Source organism: Pocillopora damicornis, chromosome 3 (genome assembly GCF_964200805.1).
Source record: "Pocillopora damicornis chromosome 3, jaPocDami1.2, whole genome shotgun sequence".
In the NCBI taxonomy this organism is placed as follows: domain Eukaryota; kingdom Metazoa; phylum Cnidaria; class Anthozoa; order Scleractinia; family Pocilloporidae; genus Pocillopora; species Pocillopora damicornis.
Genome location: NC_142672.1, coordinates 31,463,121 through 31,486,805, shown reverse-complemented (window position 1 = coordinate 31,486,805; position 23,685 = coordinate 31,463,121). Strand labels below are relative to the sequence as shown.

General features: G+C 39.8%; 3 protein-coding genes and 2 long non-coding RNA genes across 11 annotated transcripts; 2 read left to right on the top strand and 3 right to left on the bottom strand.

The window, feature by feature from the left end:
- Positions 1-964: 964 nt before the first annotated feature.
- LOC113666076 (uncharacterized) lies at positions 965-6,125 on the top strand. Its single transcript, XM_027181835.2, has 5 exons — positions 965-1,239; positions 1,555-1,680; positions 2,572-2,736; positions 3,246-3,305; positions 3,900-6,125. The coding sequence occupies exons 1-5, from the start codon at positions 1,134-1,136 to the stop codon at positions 5,357-5,359; spliced, it is 1,917 nt and encodes a 638-aa protein (XP_027037636.2). The 5' UTR covers positions 965-1,133; the 3' UTR covers positions 5,360-6,125.
- On the bottom strand, positions 2,546-4,634 carry LOC149049380 (uncharacterized). The gene is made up of 3 exons (XR_016184847.1): positions 4,435-4,634; positions 3,869-4,321; positions 2,546-2,971 (listed from the first exon to the last, which is right to left on the bottom strand). It is a non-coding gene; the product is annotated as an uncharacterized LOC149049380 (long non-coding RNA).
- A 1,097-nt stretch (positions 6,126-7,222) lies between the features above and the next one.
- LOC113666031 (uncharacterized) lies at positions 7,223-14,446 on the top strand. 5 transcript variants are annotated; one of them, XM_027181780.2, is made up of 6 exons: positions 7,223-7,504; positions 10,967-11,095; positions 11,634-11,879; positions 12,297-12,425; positions 13,224-13,402; positions 13,824-14,446. In XM_027181780.2, the coding sequence occupies exons 1-6, from the start codon at positions 7,372-7,374 to the stop codon at positions 14,175-14,177; spliced, it is 1,170 nt and encodes a 389-aa protein (XP_027037581.2). In that variant the 5' UTR covers positions 7,223-7,371; the 3' UTR covers positions 14,178-14,446. The 5 variants fall into 5 exon arrangements, with proteins under 5 accessions (XP_027037581.2, XP_027037580.2, XP_027037579.2 ...); XM_027181779.2 differs by lacking the exon at positions 7,223-7,504 and adding an exon at positions 9,324-9,775 and having other exon boundaries at positions 13,830-14,446; XM_027181778.2 differs by lacking the exon at positions 7,223-7,504 and adding an exon at positions 9,326-9,775.
- On the bottom strand, positions 12,076-13,942 carry LOC149049379 (uncharacterized). Its single transcript, XR_016184846.1, has 2 exons — positions 13,801-13,942; positions 12,076-13,391 (listed from the first exon to the last, which is right to left on the bottom strand). It is a non-coding gene; the product is annotated as an uncharacterized LOC149049379 (long non-coding RNA).
- A 3,433-nt stretch (positions 14,447-17,879) lies between the features above and the next one.
- Positions 17,880-22,847, bottom strand: LOC113666033 (cold-inducible RNA-binding protein B). 3 transcript variants are annotated; one of them, XR_016184833.1, is made up of 5 exons: positions 22,203-22,367; positions 20,785-20,894; positions 19,968-20,273; positions 19,443-19,553; positions 17,880-18,323 (listed from the first exon to the last, which is right to left on the bottom strand). XR_016184833.1 is itself a non-coding variant. In XM_027181782.2 (5 exons), exons 1-5 carry the CDS (start codon positions 22,297-22,299, stop codon positions 18,310-18,312), a joined length of 498 nt encoding a protein of 165 aa, XP_027037583.2. In that variant the 5' UTR covers positions 22,300-22,847; the 3' UTR covers positions 17,880-18,309. The 3 variants fall into 3 exon arrangements, 2 of the variants coding, with proteins under 2 accessions (XP_027037583.2, XP_089055958.1); XM_027181782.2 differs by having other exon boundaries at positions 20,108-20,273; positions 22,203-22,847; XM_089199832.1 differs by having other exon boundaries at positions 19,443-19,550; positions 20,108-20,273.
- Between the last annotated feature and the right edge of the window lie 838 nt (positions 22,848-23,685).

The following is a 23,685-nucleotide window of genomic DNA, read 5'->3' as shown; positions in this document are numbered from 1 at the left end:
GCCAAATGCCAAGTACCTCTTCTTCAAATCCTCGCTTGATTTTTTTTCTTTCTTTTTTTGGGGAAAAACTCACTCTCTGATAGAATAGGTATAAAAAAAAAGAAAAAAATTATAGCCAAAGAAATTATAACCGCAATTAAGGTTACCATAAGACTTGAACCGCAAGTCAGAATCCAGGCTTACAGAGCAACACAAGCTTTTTTTCTTGGAGCGGAAATGACATTTTCAAGGCCCTCTAAGCTGAGATGACTAGGTTCGCGCCCCGAAAAAATGGACGCTGTCATTTTCTCGACGTAATTATTCAAATCTTGGTTGGGGATAATTTTTTTACATAGAAAAGGGCAGGCATGTGATTGCCCAGCTGGCAGCAAGTTTAATAAGATCTTCCTATATTTTTTTGTGGTAAAAAGTTCAGTTATCTCATTTGATTGTTAGAGAACATTGACAGGAAAGTTAAGCCTATTTACATGAATAACGACCACTGTATGTGTATCGAAAAGCGGTCAGATCTCAGTAGCTTATGTTGCTGGTGACCGAGTAAACATATACTTTCTAGACTGAAGCCCTTCCCGAACGAGGTCTGATTTCGTATGTCACTCGTCAGTGAAGATGGTGATAATAGATTGCAATCGGTTCGCTCAATGCAACATCTTTCAACCTGTTGTCATGTGACACAACCTCTTTCTAGGAATCGACATGTTTCCGCCAAAGACGATGTAAATGGGCGTGTGCTCAAATGAGGGTCGAAATCAACGCCCTTCTGGTGTTTCCAATGGTGCAAAAATAAAATAAGCTTGTGAGTGCAATTCACTCAAAACTGTGTGATCTCTTTGATTTTGGTGAACGATTTTTCTCTTAATAGGTGAACTGTTGCTCTCTGCTCGCAACAATAAAGAGATCAATAAGATCATCAATGGCGTCACTACTTTTAATAGAAAAGACCACGAACTCGCCTCAGGAAAGTGTCAATAGCGGATGAAATCATCTTCTAACTGAGACTCAGCGATTTTTCCTGCCAAGATTGGTCTTGATTACGCTTAAATTTGACGCGCAAAATTTGTCGAAAACTTCATTTGAGCAACCTCACTTGATTGCAAAATATACTGGAATACAAGGGAATCAAGATAGCGCTCATGCTGTCCGTGTGGTTGGTGGTGTTATCCACCCTCGTCGCCGCGAGTCTTGGAAGCATTGCTCCAGGGAAGCGATCTGATTTTTCCATGTCTGACAACCAGTTTTGTAAGTGAGTTTCAGATTGCCATATCATATGGTTTTGTTGCGAATTAGAGTCCAAATTCAAGAATACAACCTCGTGAATCGTAAATGTTAAATCAGTTTAATGGATTCATAAGAATTTTGAATTACTTTGACAGTCTGAGGAAAATTCCGTGCGATAAAATTTCAACGATGAATTCGATTTCGAAGAACTTACGATCAACACAGCATAACCTTTTGTACTACACCTAAAGCTAACTATTCCATGCGTAGGTTGAATCGATTTTGTGATGAGAATAATTGATATCAGAGGTAGGTAAACAGTGAACGTGTTTGCAGATCGCGTCGGAGACACGAAACTGGATGATGAGGTAACAGACTGTGCTCTTGTAGAACATCAGTTCAAGAAAGGATATATCCGATTGCGAGAGTATCTGGAGCGGAGAAGGGGCTGTGGAAGACAAGGTAACTTACTAATAACTCTTCTCTGCGAGCTGAATATATCAAAACCGTAATAAAGGATTATTTTGGTACCTGTAACAGGTGGATGGTTTTGACGAAAAGCTTGACATATAAGTTTGGACGAAGGCAAGACGGAAACTGGGTCTAGTGCACGAAATAGAGGCTGGGTAATAATTTTTTTCCGCTCAATATTAATGTCGATCTGAAAGACAAACTCGGGCTTTTGAGTCGCTGTTCGTGTTCATGGCTAAACCCAAATAAATTTTAGCAGAGACAACCCAAAGAGAAGAAGGGCCAAACGGAGAGAGTGAAACAACTCGTTTGCTTGTTTGTTATAATTAATTTATTGAGCATTTTACCAGTTGGCCTCGAGGTGATGCACTTGACCCAGTTCCCCTGGACCACAGCTTTACCTGGCACAAAGGTTTATTAAAAAGAGTCTCCAATGTGAGAGAGATGAGTAAATTAAAGAGAAGCGTGTCGAGTCACTAATATGAAAACGCAAAAGTTTAGGTGGCGCAAAACTCTTAGAGCGTCAGTTTCTGCTTGTTTTCGGGTGGATTATCGTACCTCAAATCTTCCTCTGAAATTATGATCAGAATTCAGTGCGCAACTTTAAGTGTTAAAGTGTTTGATACTCTTCTGCGTTTTAATCAATCGTGCCTTACTTGGTTTCTTCTCTTTCAAAAGACCGCTTAATTTTGTCACTATAATGACACCAGTTTGTTTGGATAAACACAGGGCCCCAAATGGATTTCTGTAAATACGACCAAATCTGCAGTAAAAAGCACCATTTTCATCTGAATGCTTGCTTTGAAACTCAGGACAGTTTTTAACAAATACAAAAATGTATTGACTTTACAATCTCATCATCATGCAACGTTTTTATTGCAGGAAAACTTAAAAACATCGAAGGAATTGAAAAGTCAACAGAGGATGACATTAACAACGAAAACATCGCCGAGATCGCCAAATCTGCCACTGAAGACTTTCACTACTCTGTGCCGTCTCCATTGCCCGTCGCCAAGAAGGTCCCTAAGCTCAAAACTATTCCTCAAGGTGAGAGTTTACCTTGTTATTTTATTTTGATGGAGCAAGTTTCAATTGAATGTCTAACATGTCAAAAGATATCCATTTTTGTTGGGTCGGAATTCCTTCACAGTGCTCTGTCATTGGCGATGAAATTTCACGCCAGGCTCTTGACCAATCAGATGGCGCTCCTCACGTTTGAGGCGCTTTGCTGGTTTTTGATTTATTTGAGCTCCGATTGCTCCTTGGAAAAGTCTCCCTGACCCTGTTTGGGGTTATAAGTTTTAAAGACATTAAATCAAAAAGTGTCTTGATTTGCGTCTCAATGATATGTTTCTTTCGCCATCAAACAACAGCCAACACATTCGGGTTTATCAAGATGAATTCTTTAGGAACTTTCAGTTTTTGAATAGAAGAGCTCGACGATTACAAATACAAATTTTGGCATTATTATACCGACGGTTTATGATTTGAGACAAAACAACTGCTCGATCAATACTTAGATTGAAACAGATCCTTGATCTCCTTCTTTTGCTTAGTGATCAACATTTATCAGCCTCATAAAATGGCTTATGTGCCCCGCAGGCAACCTGTGCCAGGTGGGTGTTAGAATAAGCTAACTAATAACTTGATTAATCAACAGTCATGCAGCTAAGGCGTACTCCTTCAGTGTTGAAAGCCTTTATAGCACCCCCATTATCTATTTAAATATATGTTTTTTAGCTTTAGTAAGTTTCACTGGCACTGTTTGGCCGAGAAAATGTTTCTGTTAATACTTAGACGGAAGGTGATATTCACTTGTGTAATCCATGCACACCTCGTTCTATGCTTGGTTATAAGAATATATGCAACTGAAAGTAATCAATCAAATGCAAGTTAGTTATTTAGGCACTCGAACGATAGATCTTTCCTCAAGCCTTGGGCGAGTAACGCGTGTTTTGGGGCAGGACACTCATTTTCAATGCATCTCTTACCACCCAGAAGTCAACTGAGTACCGGTGAATATTCCTTAAATGTTGCAAATGTGGCACAGACGTAGGCGCAGTTTGAATAACCTATCATGGTTCTTAATACTTAACCAGCACCGAAAATGGGATGACTTTCTGGGACTAATTTAGACAGTAATGTGATATAAGCAATGAAGTAATTCTAGCTATACTACCTTCAATAAATCTTGTTCTTGTCGCTAACAGTGGCGACAGCAACAGGAAAAACAGCGGTACAGCACACTCCCGCCCGCCCCGCTCTCCAAGCCACGGTACAAAGGAACAAGCCAGCAAGACCAAGCTTAAGCGACTATCAAAGCAAATCTCAGAATTTAGGACTTTCCTTTAAGAGCAACCCATCTGTCGTGGCTTTTCCAGGCTCTGTGGAGAATCAAAACACACAGGCTCCATTCACTAACGCGCTCGGGGATCAATACACTCGTCTGGCTTCCAACTATGATCACCTCGATCAACCGAAACCCAACCACGACCTACTTCAAACATTTTATCCAGGCACATTTCAAGAAGGCTCACACACTGGAGAAACTGTTGCTGTGGGTCAACCGCTGTTCGTTCAAAAAGCCCGCGTCCAAACCACTACTAATACTCAAAACAAAATGTCCAGCTTCCTAAAAAATGCAATAAATAACTTCAATAAGCCCTCATTAAGCACGCCTGCTAGTACCAGTACATATAAAGGACCAAGTATTAACTCTAAACCACAGGTTTTGAATAAACCTACCACAAAAATTAATGCTCAAAGTAACCCGGACGAAAATGTCGACGAAAATCTTGCAGCCATGCGCGATCCCGAAAAAGACGACAGCAATGGTTCAATCGATGAAAAACCTACTCCGGAACCTGGAATTGACGATAAACCAGCTAACCAAGCCACCATCATTCCTTCTAATGATCCCAGCTCATTGTCTTTATCACAGAGACCTAGAGTACAATTAGAACCAATGAAACCTGTTTCAGACATGTCAAACGGGCTTGGAAAGCTGATTATGAAAGGAACCCCTACATCTGTAAACAAACCGCAGAATGCTGTAGCTCAACACAACACTGCTCCAGAAAAGCTTCAACAGCCTTCAGTCAACTTTGATGTCCTCAAAAACAAAATTATGCATACAACCAATGCAACTTTCCTACGGCGCATGCTTACGCTTATTCAAAAGATCACTCATCACAAAGACTTTTCGAAACTGCAAGCCCCTGCTCGGAGTCTGGTGACCCAGGCGAACACCGCTGTCCAGGCGCTCACTAATGCGTATAAAGAAAGAGTTTCGTCAACACCGCTGGCCGGTGGAAATGGTGATCAGCTATATCCCCTGAGTAAGAAGTCCGCTGTCCAGAGATTTAGTCAGGCGTACAACGGGAGAATTTCAGCTTCGCCGCTAAATCTCGGAATTGTTAACCAGATTTATAGGAATGTCTATCCAGCGACCAAAAAGTCGACTCTCCCAGTGATGAATCAAGCGTATAACCCAAGGATCGCAGCCATAAGACCTGCTAACCAATTTTATGGCAACAACTATTCGGGGCTGACCAAGAAATTCCAAATAGCAAGGAATCCCTATTACCAGAACTATTACCAATACAGACAACCGTATTACAGCAATTTGCAGAGTATGCAATACGGGTTATACAACGGCAATGAACCATGAGTTAAACTGTTTGAAATGACTCAGACTAAAAAAGCCAATGTCACCTGTTATAGGTTTTCGCAGCGTTAATAAGTGAACAGCGCATAATAAATGCATCCGAGTAGACAAGCCTTTGGACTAGACTATTCCTCTCCATCATCTTCACCTACTACACTTTGTATGTGCATTGCTGATTACCACGCAACCTAGCAAGTTGGACAGGCTGTAATGAAGGGCGCTTACGATTATGACGAGCCAATTATGACTGGTTGTAAGCGCCCTGAGCAAATGCTCTTTCTCTGTACTTTTGCCTAATCGATGAGGTTACCTAGAGCCGGGTACTCTTTGATTGTTGGCAACATCTTCTCTTACCCCTACTGTAGCTTCAGATAAAGTTCTCAACTTGTATGAGATTAATTTTTTCTCTTTCTTCGTTCCTTGATTTTTTGATGCAACATTTTTGCAGCTTACGTTAAATCAATATTATGTGGTTTCGTGCCGTTTTGTGGTTTGCAAAGTTTACTTGTCATGTGATATTAGGTCACATAAAAAGAAAAAACCCATCACGGTATTGTTGAGAAATCATGTCGAGAAATCAAGATTAGCCTAATGTAGTCATTTTTTGTATACGCATACTTTAAAGATAAACTGATTTTAGATTTTAGACAGTCAGTTACCCCACAACCAAATATAGGAGAACCTTACTAACGACCACTGAATTAATGAAACACTATATATAATTGTAAAGGCTTTGTAGGAAAATAAAAATTTGATGTTAATTTCGTCATCAGTTTCAGAATTATTTCGGTTCATCTTTCCTAAGCGACCAAGCGTGTGAGACTAAACCCCTACGTGTGCTACTCTAGCCTAGCTGACCCTTGCTATTAGTTCTTCAATACAAGCTTAGCTTTTCTTCGCTGGAAAGAGACCTATGAGCAGCGCTAATCGGTCTGCAAGAGGGTCCAGCAGTTAATAATGAGGACCCCTACACTATTAGTGCCAGACTCCCTGCAAACCTCTCCCCTAATCGTCTCACGCGGGCGTGAGCTTACTTCTTTCTTAATTTATTCAGTGTGTTCTCTCTGATTTAAACTTTTTCTTGTTTACGCTTTGTCCAAGATGAGCGGATATGAACGCGTATTGAATTACAAAGAGTGTCCCTCGAATTTATCCCCTTTATATCCATTCCGAGTAAAGAGCATCCGATCCATCGGCTGGATAGGGCAGTGAACTTTTAAGTTAAAACAAGATTCCATTAACCCTCTGACCCCTAAGAGCGAATAGCATCTGATCCCTCCTTGCAATATCTCCCCGAATCACAGATTAAGGTCACGAGAATAAAGGAAATGATCACCAACCAAAGAAGCCCTTGATTGTTAAACAAATAATTTCCTCGTTAACACCTCAGGATATTTACAGAGAACAGTATGGAGAATATGCATACTGATGTTAGGGTGTGAGAAGCTCAAGGAGCGAGAAAACTATTCCCCAACGCCCGTTTTAATCGATAAACACGATGCAAAGATTTTTACGGATAGCTGTCTTTCTCAGATTTAGGAAAGGCTGAACAAGGAAAATTTCTGGAGGGGACTGGAATTTGTCAAGGAGGACTGTTAACGTTTTATAGATTTGACCCTACAAACTACCCATTTTTATTTCTTTCTTGTGACCACAAGATCCCTTTTTTCGCGTTTGTAGAATTTTCTTTTTCTTGGTGATTTATAGTTTTCATCTCTTGGCACCTGCTTCAGTTAACATAAACCAAATCATTTGTACCAATCAGCACGAAGAGTACCTCCATAAACTGTGGACCTAGCAATAAAATAGAAGTCCCGCGCGCGGCTTTAATTGGTTATCGTTGATCCCAAAATAACGTAATACCAAAACACTGGGTGAGATCTGACTTGAGCAACGCAACTGCCAAATTTGGTGTCTTAGCTGATGGTAGAAATCAAAATTTTTCTGGTTTTGATTTAATTTGTTAAGTTTTAACTCGATCAAACCAAGCGGAACTGGACCGTGTGTTTGAAAGAATGGAGCGCTTCACACTTGCTTGGGTTCTGTTTACGCTTTGTCTGTGTTCTGTGTTAGGAAGACCCGCAAAACAAAAGTCATCACTCTTAAAGACGATAGTCAAGAGATGGGACTTGATCGTCGAAAACGACCGTAAGTCAGTGAAGTGTTTAATTTTATGCCCGCTATGTTAAGATCATCAATTACCAACACAAACGCTCTAAGCGTGCCTAACGGGGCTCACAATTCATCAGAAAAATTGATAAAGCACTTGAAAGAAAACCATGATCTCAAAACACAAATTGTATTTGAAATGTCAGAAAACACCTGCTGGTCTCGAGTCATGGCGATGTAAAGATTGTCAATCATTACTATCACATTCTCCTAATCCTACCTATGTGTTGGTCAAAGTTGGTGGGAAAGGTTTATTTTGGCGCAATAAAGCATTTTAGGGTAAACTTGGGTTGAAGGAATTTTGTTTTCAACCTTGTGACATAGCCTACATGTGATTACCCCCCTCTCCCTCCCCCGCCCCCCCGCGTGATTCCTAAAGAGGAGGGGAGGGAGGAGAATTTCATCAAGTTCGCTGCTGTCAACTGCTTCTTCCGCGCCGAAAAAGAGCCCGTGTTAGTCTGTCCCTTGCATAAAAGGCTTCCCAAGAACTGAGGGCAGGAGGGACACCAACTCTTAAACATTTTTTGATTCACATAAAAGGCTTCCCAAGAACTGAGGGCAGGAGGGACACCAACTCTTCAACATTTTTTGATTCATCTATCGGCCTATAAATTTATTCATTTATTAATTTTTTTTTGCTGTACAAATTAAATCATAATGGTTCGGGGTCTGAGAGAGCAGCATTCATTCGACATCACTGAAACGACAAGTTACCCGAAGTTGCTGATCGAGTACATGATTAACCAGGTAGCTTCTTGGAAATGATTCGCAATTCTCCCTTAAAACAGTTACACTATTCCCTGGGTTATCATGGGCTCTGAAATTTTCAAGCTGAGTCTTAATTACTGACATGAAAAGAAACTAGATGCTCACTCAAACTTATTATCGGAGGTGACTCAGTTTTTGGCAGCAAAATATAGCAAAAGGTAAGGATGACATCGTAGATTTCGCTTTGGCGGGTTCTTACATGCTACATTATTTCCATTACAGATAGATTGGAAAAGTACAACAATTTCTTCGCAATAATGTGTATGTTCAATTTTATTTACAAGTAACACATACTTAAATTTGTATGCGCCATTACCTGTTAGCCATATGTTGCGTCTATGTTGAGTCCATAGTTTGCATACAACTCTGTCAGGAAGTAATGGAATTTCAGCGTCTCCTTCATTCCTTGCAAAGGCTAGAATTTCTTACCACCATCAGTAGTAGCAGCTATGAAGCAAAGGCTTCCAGATTTTTCATTACTGATTAGCTATGACAAGCTTCAAGTCATTTGTCTCTGTGCATGGAATACACTGGTTTAGCTGTTGCAAATCACGGTTTGAAATTATATCCAGACGGAAGACGAGAGATCATGTACCGAACCACGCGCAATACTAGTGCGTCGAAATGCAAAAGTTAAAAAAGAAACAGAGCATTTCGAATCACCGGAAAAAATACAAGTTTGCCAAGTAAATGAATTTTCCGCAACCTGTAAGAGCGTCAGATCTAAAGGTGAAAATCAACCGCAAAAGGTGTCTATGTACAACAATCCTTATGGTAAAAAATGGCACAAAACTTGCCGATAGATACACGTTTGTTAAGTTTTGATTCTTCTGTTTAATTGCTATGTATACTTTAAACCCTCCACAAGCTCCGTCCGCAAGTGTTTGATACTTCATACCTCAGTGAACGACGAAAAACTCACCTGCTAGTTCTTAGGAGATCGTATCAGTTTTAGCAGGTATCTCTTTGTAGATAGAAGATGAAAAAATTGACATGCTAAGGAAAACATGTTTAATTCATAAAGTTGTGACACTTCCTGTAATGTAGTGAAAGCAAAACCAGAGAGCACGCGCTCCCTTGGGTTCTCAACCGTGAACAAGAAATCCTTGGAATCCATTTCTCCGTAATTTCACCTCGGACCCTCGGGTTTCGAATATTTCAAGATGAGGAAAAGCGTTCTTTTGATCCTTCTTGTGTTGATCGCAATTTGTGCGGCTAAATCGTCCACGAACAAGAAACACAAGGATGAGAAAAGCAAAAAACTTAAAGTAACCGACATTAAGAAACACAAGGACGAACCGAAAAAACACAAGACTAAGAACGAGCATAAAGACAGCAGCAAGAAACATCTTAAAGATGCCAAGAAAAAACAAGACTTGAAGAAAAAAGATGAAAAACCAAAGATTTCGGAAGATAAGGCCATCAATAAGACGGCAAATAACAAGACCGAAATTGTAGAAAAGAAAGAAAACAGCACCAAAGGTAAATTGAAATTTTGAAAATCGAATTCCAAGTTACGGGGAAACGCCGGTTCAAGTGCAATGACTATTATGACGGGTACCGGTCAACTTTTCAAAATAAATTCAGTTCATGCCAGGTGCTTAGGCTGGGGAGTTCTGTACTATCCAGATGTTCTGAGAAAAATTGCAGCGAATTCGGATAGTATTTTATTATATTACAATCGATATTACATTCAGTATCCGAACAAGTATCCTTCCTGGCAAGCGCGCAATTTCACTGTCATTGAGTTAACCCCGTGAAGTTAACCGGTGGAAATGATTGGTCAAAACAAAAGTACATCTTCTGACAGAAAACACTAACTTCCACTCGTGTGTTGATATTCCTGTTCTTATCTTTACCATAGCTTTAACACATTTTTTTAAATAGCCTCAATCACTAAGGATATAGATTCACGTTAAAACAAAGCTGAAGTGGAAAAAGCTTTGAACCTCTTGATCCGTAACTGACGCGGTGAGGTGAAGATATAGATAACAGACTCGATTATTACTCAGTTTCATCCAAGTAATATCTAATCTAAGTCATTTAACGAAAAACAAGTTCTTTTTCTCTTCTTGACAGGCGGTTTATTGTTAAGCGCGTGAAAAGTGATGCAAAAATAATCTAAGCGACATGAAACGTCGGCTACGTGTTATGACTGAATGGTGTGGCCACAACTCATCAACACCTCCAGGTTATAACTCCACGGAGCCCTGTCACAGGGTTTGACTAAAAATTTCCGAGATCTTACCTTACCCTTCCCTCCCTTAAAAAAAATCTCATCATGATCCACGAGGAGATGGGCTGGCTCGGCTCAGTATAAACCTTGAAAGGTCAAAGGCCACGTGGTAAATGATTATCTCTATACAAGCTGTCATTTCGCGCCTGTGTGAACATTTAGTCGTGCAGAAATGTCAGCTGGGTAAGCGGGATAAAATTCCCTTAGATAATGGATTACTAGAAATTCGCTCTTCAAATTGGACCCCTCCTCATTTCAGGCTCATTAAGAGGTCCTTAAAGGGCAAGGGTGTCTGCGAATCAGGTGGCCGAGTCAATGAACAATTCGGAAAGCTATGTATAGTTTGCGATATAAGGTCAATTTTAAGGGTTAACTCTTGCAATGTACATTTTTTAACCTTCTCGCTTTTCTAAAGTGTTCTTTTGTCTTCATAACAGCAATCCTCTTACAAAACCCACCTGCCGATTGCCAGAATATCATAGACGATTATTCCAAAGGAAAATTGCTAATGTATGAGTACAAAATTCAGATCAACCGGTGCATGAATAAAGCTAAGAGTGATGAAGGTAAGTGGTTTGATTGACTGACAGTTGATTGACAGACAGATGATTGACAGTTTATTGATGGACAGGTATACTTGCATCTGATGATACAACGGGTTTTCAAATTTGAGTTATACTCAGGTATAGGTAATTAGCATGTGGTTTTTAAATCTTGGCTGTTGGCAAAGAGGTTTGGTAGACCTGCGTGAAAAAAAAGTTAACAGGTAATGTACACTTATAATCTCCTCAGTCAACTGAATTTGTAGGATTGAAGTGGAGGGGAGAGCTTCAATAAGGCTATTTTTTTCATGCACAAACGGTTAGCGTTCGACACCAGCTGGATGAAAACCTCTCGTGTCAGAAAAGTGTGTCTGGGAGTTATTTCCTTTTAAACCTTTGATCCCCAAACCGTTCACATTTGCACTGGATCTACCTTGCATTCCTCATCAAGCTAACACAGAATGCGTTAAGCCTGTTTCTAACAAACCTTTCCATAATCACTTAAGTCACGGTAACCGCTAACAACTAACGCTCAAAACATTGTATAACGCATTAATCACAGACGGCACAGCTGATGCTGACGCAAAATCAGCACTGTTGCGTCCGGACAGTGAACCGACAGAAGACACTGACACGGATCAAGCTGTCAATGTGAGACCTTACAGCACCGAAGAACAAAAAGAGGACTTTGACGAAGACTCTGACACAGGTCATAGCGATTTTAGCGCGCATGATAACGATAACGACGATGATTACAATGATGATGATGATAAAAGTGACGATTACGACGAACCGGAAGAAAACGCAGGTGAAAATCTGGTTAGAACAAGTTTCAGGAGCTTATAAAATATTTCCACTGTGTTGAAGCCACGCTCTCAATTAATGCCGAATAATCTGTAACGGTGCTAAACCAGCTGTAACTGCATATTAACTTGTTCGATAAAATGATGGTAATTGTAGACAAGAGAGGAAAGGAATTTACAGTTGGGAAAATTGCCATTTGGAACCGATTAACAAGTTTTAATTACACGCTATCTGTTGGTCATCACATGTAAGTTTGCAAGGAAATACAATATTTGCGTTGCTTCGACCACCTACAGTTTCAAACAAAAAGAACCAAATAAACCCACAATTATGGCCTTAAATGTGACAGGTTACAAAGGAGCCGTTAATGTTATTTAATCTAAAAATCAGTTTTTCTACACCTCTGTGTGCCTAAATTTAGCTAAAAAGATGCAAGTCCCTGCAACTTCTGGTTACCAAGTTCCTGATATGACAGTCCAGAATTACAACATGCCAGCTCAACAGCCAGAAATGCCAGCGCAACAAGCCGCCTTTTACTACCCCAATACGGGTAAATTAGTTTTCTTGTTCAAGCTCCTATTTCAAAGGTTAAGTGAGAATTGGCTGACCTTGCGATAGAAGGAAATTAATTGATGACTTACAAAAATGGCCTATACTCAATCCAGAATACGCTTGGACATGGGCCAGGAAGACTGGGTCGAGTATATCGAGTCCAGGCTCAACGGTACACTCCCCGCGTAAAGTAACTAAAACTTCATGGAAGTTCTTGTTTGTTTAAATAGTTCTGCTTGGCTCTCGGCTTTTCTTTCAGTAAGCACTTATGAGAAAATGTTTAGATGTATAATGGAATTTCATAAAGATAGGACATAAAGGGAGGGAGCTGGTCATTTCACTACATTTCTCTGGGAAGTTTACCTGCAAGCCTCAACCTTGTGTACTCGACTCACGTTCCCTGCCACTGAAGTAACTGACAGAACTCGACGATTATTGACCGAGCGATTTTGAAACATATAGAACCAGTTCATACAGTGTATACATGACGATTACCTCAACTCAGAGCTCATCGCAATCATGAACTTTCAACCATTGACATGGACAAACCTATGCAAAGATACTTAACTTCACGGTGCATCCATCTTACATCTCTCTCCCAAAGCGAAGAATAGAACGCATTTCCATTCCACCACAAAGGCGATAGTTCACTTATTGTCTTACAAACCGATCAAACCTGAAGAAACATAAGCGCAAATACTTTCATTTCATTTTGATAGGAGATTTCTTTAGTGTCTAAGCTTTGCAATAAACTTGAAATATCGAAGTATTCATCAAGTTTCCAAATATTTTTTAGCCCAGACTCCATATAACGGAGCACCAGTTCAGAATCCAGTTCCCGACCAGACTCAAGCAGCTTTCGCTCCAAATCCTACGAACCAGTACCCAGCCAATCCTGCTCATTTCCATTCCGCAGATCCAAATATGGCCATGAATGCTATGGCCAAGAACACCATACCAGACGCTGAGACACAGGTTAGTTTAAAAAAGGAGAGAGAGAGAGAGAGAGAAAGAGTTCATGAGAATTAATGAAGGTAACGAATGTCTTACGTTCCGGTCCAGCAATCTGATAAGGGCAAAATTTCCACCCCGCTCGCAAGGAACGACACTACCCCATGTGACTGCCTTTTACTCCGGCAATTTGTCCAAGTTTCTCGAGATTGTTTGTAAGAAGTGCAACTACATCTTAAGTAAGTTTGAAAAGCTTAGTTTTGAAATTTTTTCTCTTAACTGAACAACATATTATACCACTGCTGATATGAAGTTCAATTACGGCTACCATGCTCTTATCAACTGAATTAAAACTGGCGTCGGGAGTGGGAAGCATGTAGTGTTCGAACCAACCAAAAATACATTGTGTAATTGATACTTACTCTTGACCACAAAATTTCCTTAGATACAGCAGCCCCCAGCATCTCAAGCAAATGCAGTGTTCGATCAATGGCGAGCCAGCAGTTTTGGTGCAGCAGCTGCTACCAAGAAGGACGAAACACCTAACGCTCCAGAAGCTCCCGGCAATGACCAATTCGCAGAGTTTATGAAGATGCAAGCTTCCACTGGTAACGTAGCGGAGGCATCACCTATAAGCCAGCAAGCAGCTATTCCAGCGGCCATGCAACAAAGAAGTGACGTTCCACAGCAGCCAAATGTGTTTCCCGCGCAGGCGCAGTTACCCAACACTGTTCCTGGCCCAAGCCAAGCCTTTTACATGCAACCTGAAGAGCATGGTGATTTCCCTGAAAACCCATGAGAGAAAAAGTACTCGGTTTTGATATGATCACTTTTGAGGGTAATAACGTAATAACCTCACTCACTATGTGGAGCTCTGAAGGGTGAAAAACTTTTCTTATTTGGAGGGGAAACAGCACAATTTCCTAAAAAGGAGTTTCAGTAAGACGTGATTATTCTCATGCAGTGACTCACATGGAACCTTTCACCTCTTGCTCACGATATCAAGTAAATGTTGGTGGGCAGAATGGGGCAGATAACAACAACGAAATAAAAGTGTCCTCTTTCTAACACGGTTTTGTCTCGTCTAACTATGATCAAAAATTTTTGATTGTAGCGCAGCATGGTTGAGTGCATCACTCTCGCAATTTGGGTTTGAGTTCCGCCCTGGCCATCAGCTGACTTTGTGTCATGGTAATCCCAATCAAGTTTGGTTGATCTAAAGTATCTGTCGTGAACTAGCTGGAGTAGTCCGAGTATACTTCCAGTTAAAACGCAGCGCGTACAACTACAATTTTCGACAGTCATTCCTAAGGCGTGGCCTCAGTTTGAAACCTTCCATCAAATGTACACAGGGTGATTCTCCGGACAAGCTTTAGATATGACAGTAACGAGAGGTTTCGTTGCAATTTGTTTCTATCAGCAACCCTTTAGGTCTTGGTAATCGTCCTTTCTCTTTGATAGAAAAAGGACACGCTACACAGTACTAACTACTTAGCTTGGGTGTAGACTTAACTAAGTTTTAACCTTCTCGCAGTAATATGGAGTGAATCCCTGTTCAAATGAACCACCTGACAGTAAAAAATGCGATAAAATCAAACCCTTACCTACCTCCCCCCCCCCAAGAAAAAATACAAACAAACAAAACAAAAATAAAAACAAACAAAATACGCAAGTAGTAGCCATTGAGGTTTCATCTCCTGACCGTCACTCTCACCGAATCTGATCCCCTGCTATCCAGATAAGACTAAAGGGGGAGGGGGGGGGGAAGGGGGAGAGGAGATAAATGGTGTTTTAACCCACGCATGCTGAAAAATCATACTCGGATTATTTCATATCCAACCTGGGATTTGCACCCAGACCACGACCGTGACAAGTCACTACGCGTATATTGTTGGATCTCACTTTGAGGATGTTCCCAGCATACAGAGGTTGGCAGACAGACAGGTCCAAGATGTCAAGCCTCTCGGTGGTACATAATAACCATTCCCGTTCCTTCGCTTATAGTTTTCCCATGGCTACGTAATCTGAAACCTAGAATAACAGACGTCTGGTCTAGTTTGAGTCCAACTTGTAGAGGGGGTCAGTTAGATCAAAGGACTGTAGCGGTGAGAACCCGAGTAGCAAATATTTACAGTTTCTCTTCATACTTTTATGCAATTTGGCTGCCTATGATCCCAACGACAAATCAAGACGCTACGACTGCTTCTCTGAAACACGTTTAAGTAACGGGGTGTTGGGTAGAGTCGGAAATCGACTTTCAGTGGGCGACTCCTCCTTAGTGGGACCTAGCCTCTGGAAATCTTGCATGGTTGAGTGATGGGCCTTTAAAGATAGTGTCAGTACGTCAACGGTCGAATGTGTTTGAAAACCACCACTTTTACAAGAAACAGGTTATACAGTAACAACACTTTAATTGAAATGACTCGCTGTATGTTAATCAGGAAACCCTTCGCTCTAAAAGAAAATTCCTATTAGCAACTGCACCACAGACAACGGGACTACTGCGATGCAAATTCATTAAATGTGGGGAAACAGCAACGATTCTCACTCCAAAAGGTCACGCACACAGTCCTACACTTCTTGACATACACAAAGGACAGTTGATTGTGGCTTTCATTCCTAGCACTACCGCACAATTACCAAACGAGCTTTGGAGGCTTTCCGGAAAGCTGCTGTATTTCCCCTCTTAAAGCTCAGCTTTGTGGACTACGTAACCGCGTCAGCTCTATTAAATTCAACCCTTGGTGCCGAAGACGTCTTCGTAGACCCAAAATGGTCAATGTGTGGGAGCTCTTAGCTCGACGAAATTTTAACCTCTTTCCAAATTCGGGAAAGCGATGCCTCATTTTTAAGAGGGACTACAAGCTGTTTAATAGAACTACTGTTTTCTAAGTCAATTTCGAGTCCCAGCGACATATTCACAAGGTAATGCTAGACAAAAACCACAAAAAAGGAAGAGTAAGATATAAATGACAAAAAAAAAAATATATATATATATATATATATAAAAATAAAACAAGAAACAATACTCCTATTCAAGTGGAGAGGATTACCCCTGGCACCCTAAAAAAATTAATTTCTTCTCTATATAAGTAGCAAAATAATAGTAGTGATTCCAAAACAAGAGTTGAAATGAAAGAAAATTTCTCGTAAAAATCCTTCAAGTTGTGACCTCGCCCTCGGACTAAACTGAGCTATATCAACGCTATCTCAAGTTTGTAAATTAATTAACCAGTTTGAGACATCCACTCAGTAGTTCACTACATGACAGTCCAGAAATCAGAAAGAAAAAAAACACCTAAGCACAACAACGAAACACATCAACTTACCATGGGCCATAAACATACCAGGCGTTTCCGGGAACGTGATTCTGCCTCCTGACAAAACCACCAATCCTCACCTGGAACTGCAGCACAAAAACTGTACCCTCCATCCAAAGCACTGGAGAATTGGTGCGATGGCAATGACTCAATTCAATTTCAGATTTTTTCAAAATCTTAAAAGAATTACCCTTTCAGCCTATCTCATACGCCTTTGTATAAGACAGGGAAAAAGAAATTGAAATTTTGCAAGATGTTCCATGATACTTTGTGAAAATTTTCAGCGTGTAAAGTTCAAAATTATTTCCAAACGAGAAGAAAACCATGAACTGTAAAAAGAATGCACCCATAGTGTAGCAATTATTTCAAAGACGAAGGTGAGAAAAGTCTCAACCTTACCACTGCATTGTCAAAAAAAAAAAAACACAAAAAAACAAAAAAAAAACAGCTTTTTCCATGAAATCCTGGCTGCAAAATCTAATCCTCTTGATCCAAAACATAATTCCTTGGCTTCATGCCACACTTTATCTCTACTTTTCATACTTTTTCAAGGTCTGGAATGCTTCACTTATAAACTTTTTTTTTTTTTCCAACAGTGCAAGACTTGGCACCACCAAATGTTTGCATGCTACATCAGGTCACTTCTACATATGCCCTTTAAGTGATGTCACATCAAACTTTTCCTGTGTTGAACCTTGACCTATAAATTTAAGATATTTTGGGACCACAAAAGTGAGAGCAATACTCTCAAACGATATCCTTTCCCATTTGAATAATCAGTCATCTCATATTCTGTTCCTTTATACCCTGCCAACTATATAACAGAAATATTTTGTCAACCAGAGGTTTTTGATAATTGACGAGCCAAGCAGATTGAAGGAAAAAAATTATCTTGAAATTCTTACACTGTTTTGAAACCACTCACGACTTTGAGGTCTAGTTTATTGTAATCTAGTAATGTGGACATCAAAGGGAACTTAGTAGTTATCACTTCCCGATAACCATTAAGTCTTCAAGGAAACCACCTTGCCCCAGTTTCCAATTGAACAGACCAACACCATTAGAACTGTGGGTATGAATTTGATAGACAGACTTGATTATTTTTCATGACTCCTTTCTTTGTCATATCCACTCAAACCACTGTTGTTCATATCAACCCTTTTTATCACTTGCAACGGACACAGCAAAACATTTTCTTTTAATAGGGCTAAGTTATGGAATATTCAGTAAAAAAAGGAACAAAACCAACAGTGTTGGCTGAATAAATACAAAAAAAAAAACAACACAAAACAAAAAAAACCTTATTCTTTGTGCTTAAGTAGTCAATAAAGATACAAACGAGTATATGGTCTCTGCTACAATGAGCTATTTCTACTAAGACATATTTCATCAGAACATCAGAAAGCCAAACATCACTGGCTGAGGTTTTCATAGCAGTAAGCACATAGGTCAACAACACAGGAAACTTCAGTGCACTGAACATCATGAGCTGAGGTTTATCATTCATCAAGTTTCAGGACAGCACACCGAATTTTTTTGTCTTGTTCTAGCACCTCAGCACATCAATGCATATACAGGAACAGAGTTGAATCACGGAAGTTGAACAGATCATTACCAGTCACGGCCTTTTGTGAGAATGGACAAACAGAACAAATGGAATCATTAGGAGTCACCACTGAATAAAAAGCAGTGTACCAGGGGTCACATTATCTTAAATTTCATCAAAATAGAACTTAGTGGGCAAATTTATCTGTAACTTGCCCAACGTGGAAAATGGAATTCTGTCAGTTTTCATTTATATGGTCACAAGTGTAAATACCTCACTATCTCTTTTCCATTTTAATCCAATTGCTATAAATAAACAGCATAGGTCTAGAGAACTAGTCTGGAAATCATCATGATTTCCTTCTACAATCTACAAAAGCCTTGATGAGCTCACAGAAAGGCTCAAGACTCCTCGAGTAACTCCAAATTACAGTAAAAAATGACAAAACCCCAAAATGTGCATCACTTTGGTAATCAGTTTGCATTATGCCTGAAAAAATGATGAGTGAGGCCTTAACCCAAACACTTCATTCTCCTTCAGATATCATTTCAGCAAAGAAGAAAACCACAGGTCTAAGGGCCTATTTACACGGTACAACTTTGTCGCATGCGACAAGCTTACGACACGAATTGTTTCGTGTAAATCAAACCTACAACTCGCTTACGACTCTTAAGTCATGTCGTAGGCCTGTCGTAAGCTTGTCGCATGCGACAAAGTCGTGCCGTGCAAATAGGCCTTAATGGAGCTAAACAGACACAAGCCAGATTTTCATTCAATAAACACTTAAACAACACACGCATTAAACATACCATTTCAAGAGAAAATGAGATCAAGGGAAAGACAGTAACTAAAATATGCTCAATCCACTTAAATCTGTTTCACTAAAAGACTGAAAGCCAAGTCAATTTTTGTTAATTCTACATTAAAATTTTAATCAAGGAGAAAGATACTTTTCTATCTTTTATTGAGTTTTCACCATACTGTCACAAATTATGTACATCTGCCAGTTAGGACACTGAACTGAGGTTACCCTTCATCCAGATGACTTAAAAAAAAAAAGGATTTCATACAATGGACAATTAATAACTTTAGATGTTTGGTGGAAATGATACATCCAGGGGATATGAAACAGGAATTTCTCTCTGCATATCCTCATTTTCTCTTGTCTAATACGAAAATACATTTCAATGTGCACTACCTTTTCGGTATTGATTTCCTCCAGAATAAGAACCTGAGTAGCCATCGTCGTACCCACCATCATAACCTCCGCCACCTCCTCCTCCATAACTTCTGCTCCCATAACCACCTCCTATGAAAGAAAAAAAACAACACTTTGATTGATTTTTAGGGAGATGCAAAGTGTTAACTAACCAAAATATCAACTTCCTAGCATTGCTCTAGACAATTTATTCACTTCACTTCTCTTTGTCTTTACATCATTTACCAGACTTTCCATATTGCTGAGTGTTGGACTGTCCTACAAATTGGTCAATTGTTGGATATGCCCTCAAACTTGCTTTCTATGTTAATTTTACAGGACTATACCTTATCAACTAGGCAATAGGGTTGTACTGGAGATAATTGTGATAACATCTTTAGTGTATCCAAAAAATTGAAGAGCAATTTTCCCAAAGGGAAGTGAGAAGTCACATGTACATAAGCAACTCAGACATGATGATATTTGCAGTAAGAGTCAGCAACAGGGGGCCTCTATAACTTTTACCATAAGCGGCTGTGCTGTAAGGCAAAAGCCAAACTCGAGAGCTTGCTTGCAAGATAACCAGACAGTGGTGGTAGACTGCTGATAGCTGGCTTTTACTGAAACTTCAGCCTATCTGCCAGAAATGTTATGGCTAGTCATACCTCCTCCTCCACCATAGCCCCTTTCTCTGTATCCTCCACCTCCTCCTCTGCCTCCCCTGCCACCTCGGTATCCTCCTCCTCCACCCCGTCTGTAACCACCACCTCCTCCGCCTCCTCCACCTCTTGCATTTGCTTTTGATACTTTGATTGTTCGACCATCCAAATCCTTTCAAGAATTTTTAAAGTAAGCAGTGTTCACATAGTCTTAAAACTATTAAACTGTTCCTCTGATATCTTTTCTATCAATTCAAAAACAGAAACTGTTTTTTCTCTAAAGCACTGAGAGAGAAAAACACATCTTTTATCATTACTGCCTATACACAACATGAATTTTAAAAGCAAGAATTAATAATTAATTCACAATTTGTGTGCAGCCAAGAAGAAATAACTTATCACATGTTAATATACCCCTTTCACCCCAACATCAGTATGCATATTCTCCATACTGCTCTCTATGCATGTCCTTGAGTGCAGATAAGAAGAATTTGTTTAAGAATCAAGGTTATTTTATTGGTGATCATTTCCTTTATTCTCAGGACCCTACTGTTTGATCCAGGGGTGATATTGTATAGAGAAACTGAGAAACTGACTCAGTCCTTGCGACAAGATGAGATTGCCTAAACTAAAAACAATTGTGTGCAAAATACAATCTGAGCATTAGAAAAGTCAAATCTTACAGTATCATTCAATTCCTCAACCGCCCTTTGGATGTCATCCGCTGAATTCACTGTTACAAAGCCAAACCCTCTTGATCGGCTTGGATCTTCTCGTTCCATGACAATTTTAGCTGTTGAAAAGCAAAGAGGTTCACACATAAGAAATTTATATTGTTGTTTGGAATTTTCCTAATTCTTCAAAAGAGAATACATTCACAACTTTCAAGACACCACAAAAATAAACCAACCCTATCTACAAGGAACTCTTGTGATGAGATGTTGATGCTGTTCTTTCAACAAATAATTTATCTGATAAAAGTACCCGAGTTTTAAGTTTCTTCCACCTCTTTGTAGATGTTTTTCGAACAGAATCATTGAAAAACCCACATAATGACAAGCTTAAATCTAGATCTACCTACTACATCAATTCCACCTTCTCTAAAATTCAATAGTTGCTCTCCAGAAACACAAATCTAGAATCATTGAGACGAAAACACCCTACTAAGAATTCCAAAAGTATACTCAAGTTCACACTTTAAAAGTTTATGACTCTTATCACTGAGTTTTCATAGGTAATTGTAGGTCTACCTTTTGACCTATTTCTATGTGAATTTTAATAGCTAATTCACCCAAAGAATTGGTTAGTTAGCAAGTCCTAATTTAAATTTTCTGCTTTAAAACTGAAACCGCACAAATAGCACAGGAATAAGTCACCAACTCCATTCTGCCACTGCGTGAGATTAACAAACAAAACTGTGGAAATAGGCCAACATCTGAAATCTAAGACGTAATTTCTCCGATTTCACGGCTTCCCTGTCAATTCGAAGGCTGGGAAAAGTACACTGTTTGTTCTGATATTCCCCTCAACAACAGCTTTAACAACTTGAAACTTAGGAGATTTTTGTGGGCACCACCAGTTGAATATCTCTTAACACAACTTCGAGATTACCGATTTCCACCTTCGGTCAATGACGGACCCTGTAGTATCAGAATCATCAACTCTCACTCTAACAGCCGATAACGCTGGATTGCTAACGATCAGTACACTCTAGTACGATCGTGGCTTGCATTTCCCATGTTAGTTATAAAGCTATAAAGTCAATGCTTAACGATTTACACTGATGAGTGAAGTTCTCGAAAACTCCCTCGCTCTCTCATCAACCCACCGCGTGCTCGATGGCGACATGACGTGAAGCTACCATTATAATAGCTGTTCACGTAATTTCTTTAGATTCCAAATTCTTCCTTGATTGAGACACAACTGACAGAGAAAAACCCGACGATTGTAATGATAATAAACTAGAAAACTGACCATGAACGCCGCGAACGTACACTGAAATAAATTGCGCCATTTTCTTAAATTTTCTTACAACGAATTTCCTTCTAAGAACTGATTAAAAAGCTCACCAGCCATTAGATTAGGCCGTGTTATAACTTACCATCTACAACTTCCACTACTTTATCAAAACAGATTTTGAGAGATTCATTGTCAGTGTCGTAGCTTAAATTACCAACATAGATTTTGTGCTCCTCCATTATGACTGCACACACCTCGTGTTCTTTCTTACTTGGCACTGAGTCCCAGAAATTCTGGTCAAACCAGTTTCTAAGTCACCTGACTACTACTGTCTGTCATTGGTCTGGAAACGAGCACGAGGTTTCCTGATCAACAACAGAACTGACGTTCTGAACCTCAGAGGAGTTCGGAGAAGAAAGTAAATACAACGAAAGAGATACGGCTGTCACCAAGACTAGATCGGCTATTCTTACACTTCGCTCTGACGGAGGGCTAACGTTCGAAACATCAGCCTTAAAACTCTTTGCAACGTCGTGAAGTTCGCTTCATTTGCTCTGACGAAGGGCTGACGCTCGAAACGTCAGAATTTAACTCTTTACGGTGGCCAGTTTACATTATCAACTCAGTTGATATATCAAATGGTCTTGTTATTCCTGCACTTCGCCGTAGTTATTCTTTTACAGTTCCATTCACGACCCCCTTTCTAACGCGAATAAAAGAATTTATGCGTTACCAGCCGTGACTGATAAATGACAGGAAGTTCACAATACCTGTATAGGACTGTTACGCAACGTTGCGAACACTGCTGATGTCATAACTGCCGAAAAACGTTGTTTCTTGTAACGTGACGAATAAGAGGAGGGAGAATGAAAAAAAGAAAGAGAAAAAATGACAAATTAGCCACGGATGTAGTCAGCTACTATAAATACAAATTCCTTTGACGTGGGAACAAAGTGGACAATTTCGAACAGAGGAAAACAACGTTTAAGGGCGTTTCCTGTGATTCCAAATGCAAAAAGCGCCCATCTTACCCGCTCAGGTTGCCGGTCTTTTCCCAGTCCCTGCTCATCGCAATGTAGTACTTTACTTCCATTTAGCGTTTGCCTGTTCAAATTATAGGTCAGAGTAAACGTCAGATTTCATCTTTAAGCGATGAATACAAACATAGTAGTTTGGAATTCCCTTTGTTCTCATTCTTTCTTTTTCCAAGATCACACAAGACACCAAAACGTGGTACAGACATCATTAACCGGCTCGTGTGTCCCTCTCATGTTTTTGCCACATTTTTACAGATACATCTAATTGTATCAACTTTGTCAGAGAAAAAAGCGATGAAAGAATAAGGGGGAAAAAAAAAGCCAGATTCAAATTAATCACCATGAAGCGTACGCACACGACGCTAATAAATTACTATAATTACCTTTCTCCCCCACGTTTGGAATTACTTGAAATTTCTATACAACTTCTGTTAATCTCTAGAGGTTTGAAATAATTTTTGAGTGGAAATTCTGTGAAAATTGTTTGGCTGCCGGGCATAGAGCTTAAGGTTAGTTTTAAATTTTAAATCCCTATTTTGGCTTTACCTTTATAAAGGGGCTTTTTTCTAAGACAATGTCGAACAAATG

Bases quoted from the DNA above. Each gene is read 5' to 3' on its own strand.
- LOC113666076 (XM_027181835.2), top strand. From the start codon at position 1,134: ATGCTGTCCGTGTGGTTGGTGGTGTTATCCACCCTCGTCGCCGCGAGT. The intron at 1,240-1,554 runs GTAAGTGAGTTT...ACGTGTTTGCAG, and splicing joins CATGTCTGACAACCAGTTTT to ATCGCGTCGGAGACACGAAA. The intron at 2,737-3,245 runs GTGAGAGTTTAC...TCTTTTGCTTAG, and splicing joins GCTCAAAACTATTCCTCAAG to TGATCAACATTTATCAGCCT.
- LOC113666031 (XM_027181778.2), top strand. From the start codon at position 9,457: ATGAGGAAAAGCGTTCTTTTGATCCTTCTTGTGTTGATCGCAATTTGT. The intron at 9,776-10,966 runs GTAAATTGAAAT...TCTTCATAACAG, and splicing joins GAAAGAAAACAGCACCAAAG to CAATCCTCTTACAAAACCCA. The intron at 11,096-11,633 runs GTAAGTGGTTTG...CATTAATCACAG, and splicing joins TAAAGCTAAGAGTGATGAAG to ACGGCACAGCTGATGCTGAC.
- LOC113666033 (XM_027181782.2), bottom strand. From the start codon at position 22,299: ATGGAGGAGCACAAAATCTATGTTGGTAATTTAAGCTACGACACTGAC. The intron at 20,895-22,202 runs GTAAGTTATAAC...GCTTTTCAACAG, and splicing joins AGTAGTGGAAGTTGTAGATG to CTAAAATTGTCATGGAACGA. The intron at 19,554-20,107 runs GTATGACTAGCC...TTTCTTTCATAG, and splicing joins GGGCTATGGTGGAGGAGGAG to GAGGTGGTTATGGGAGCAGA.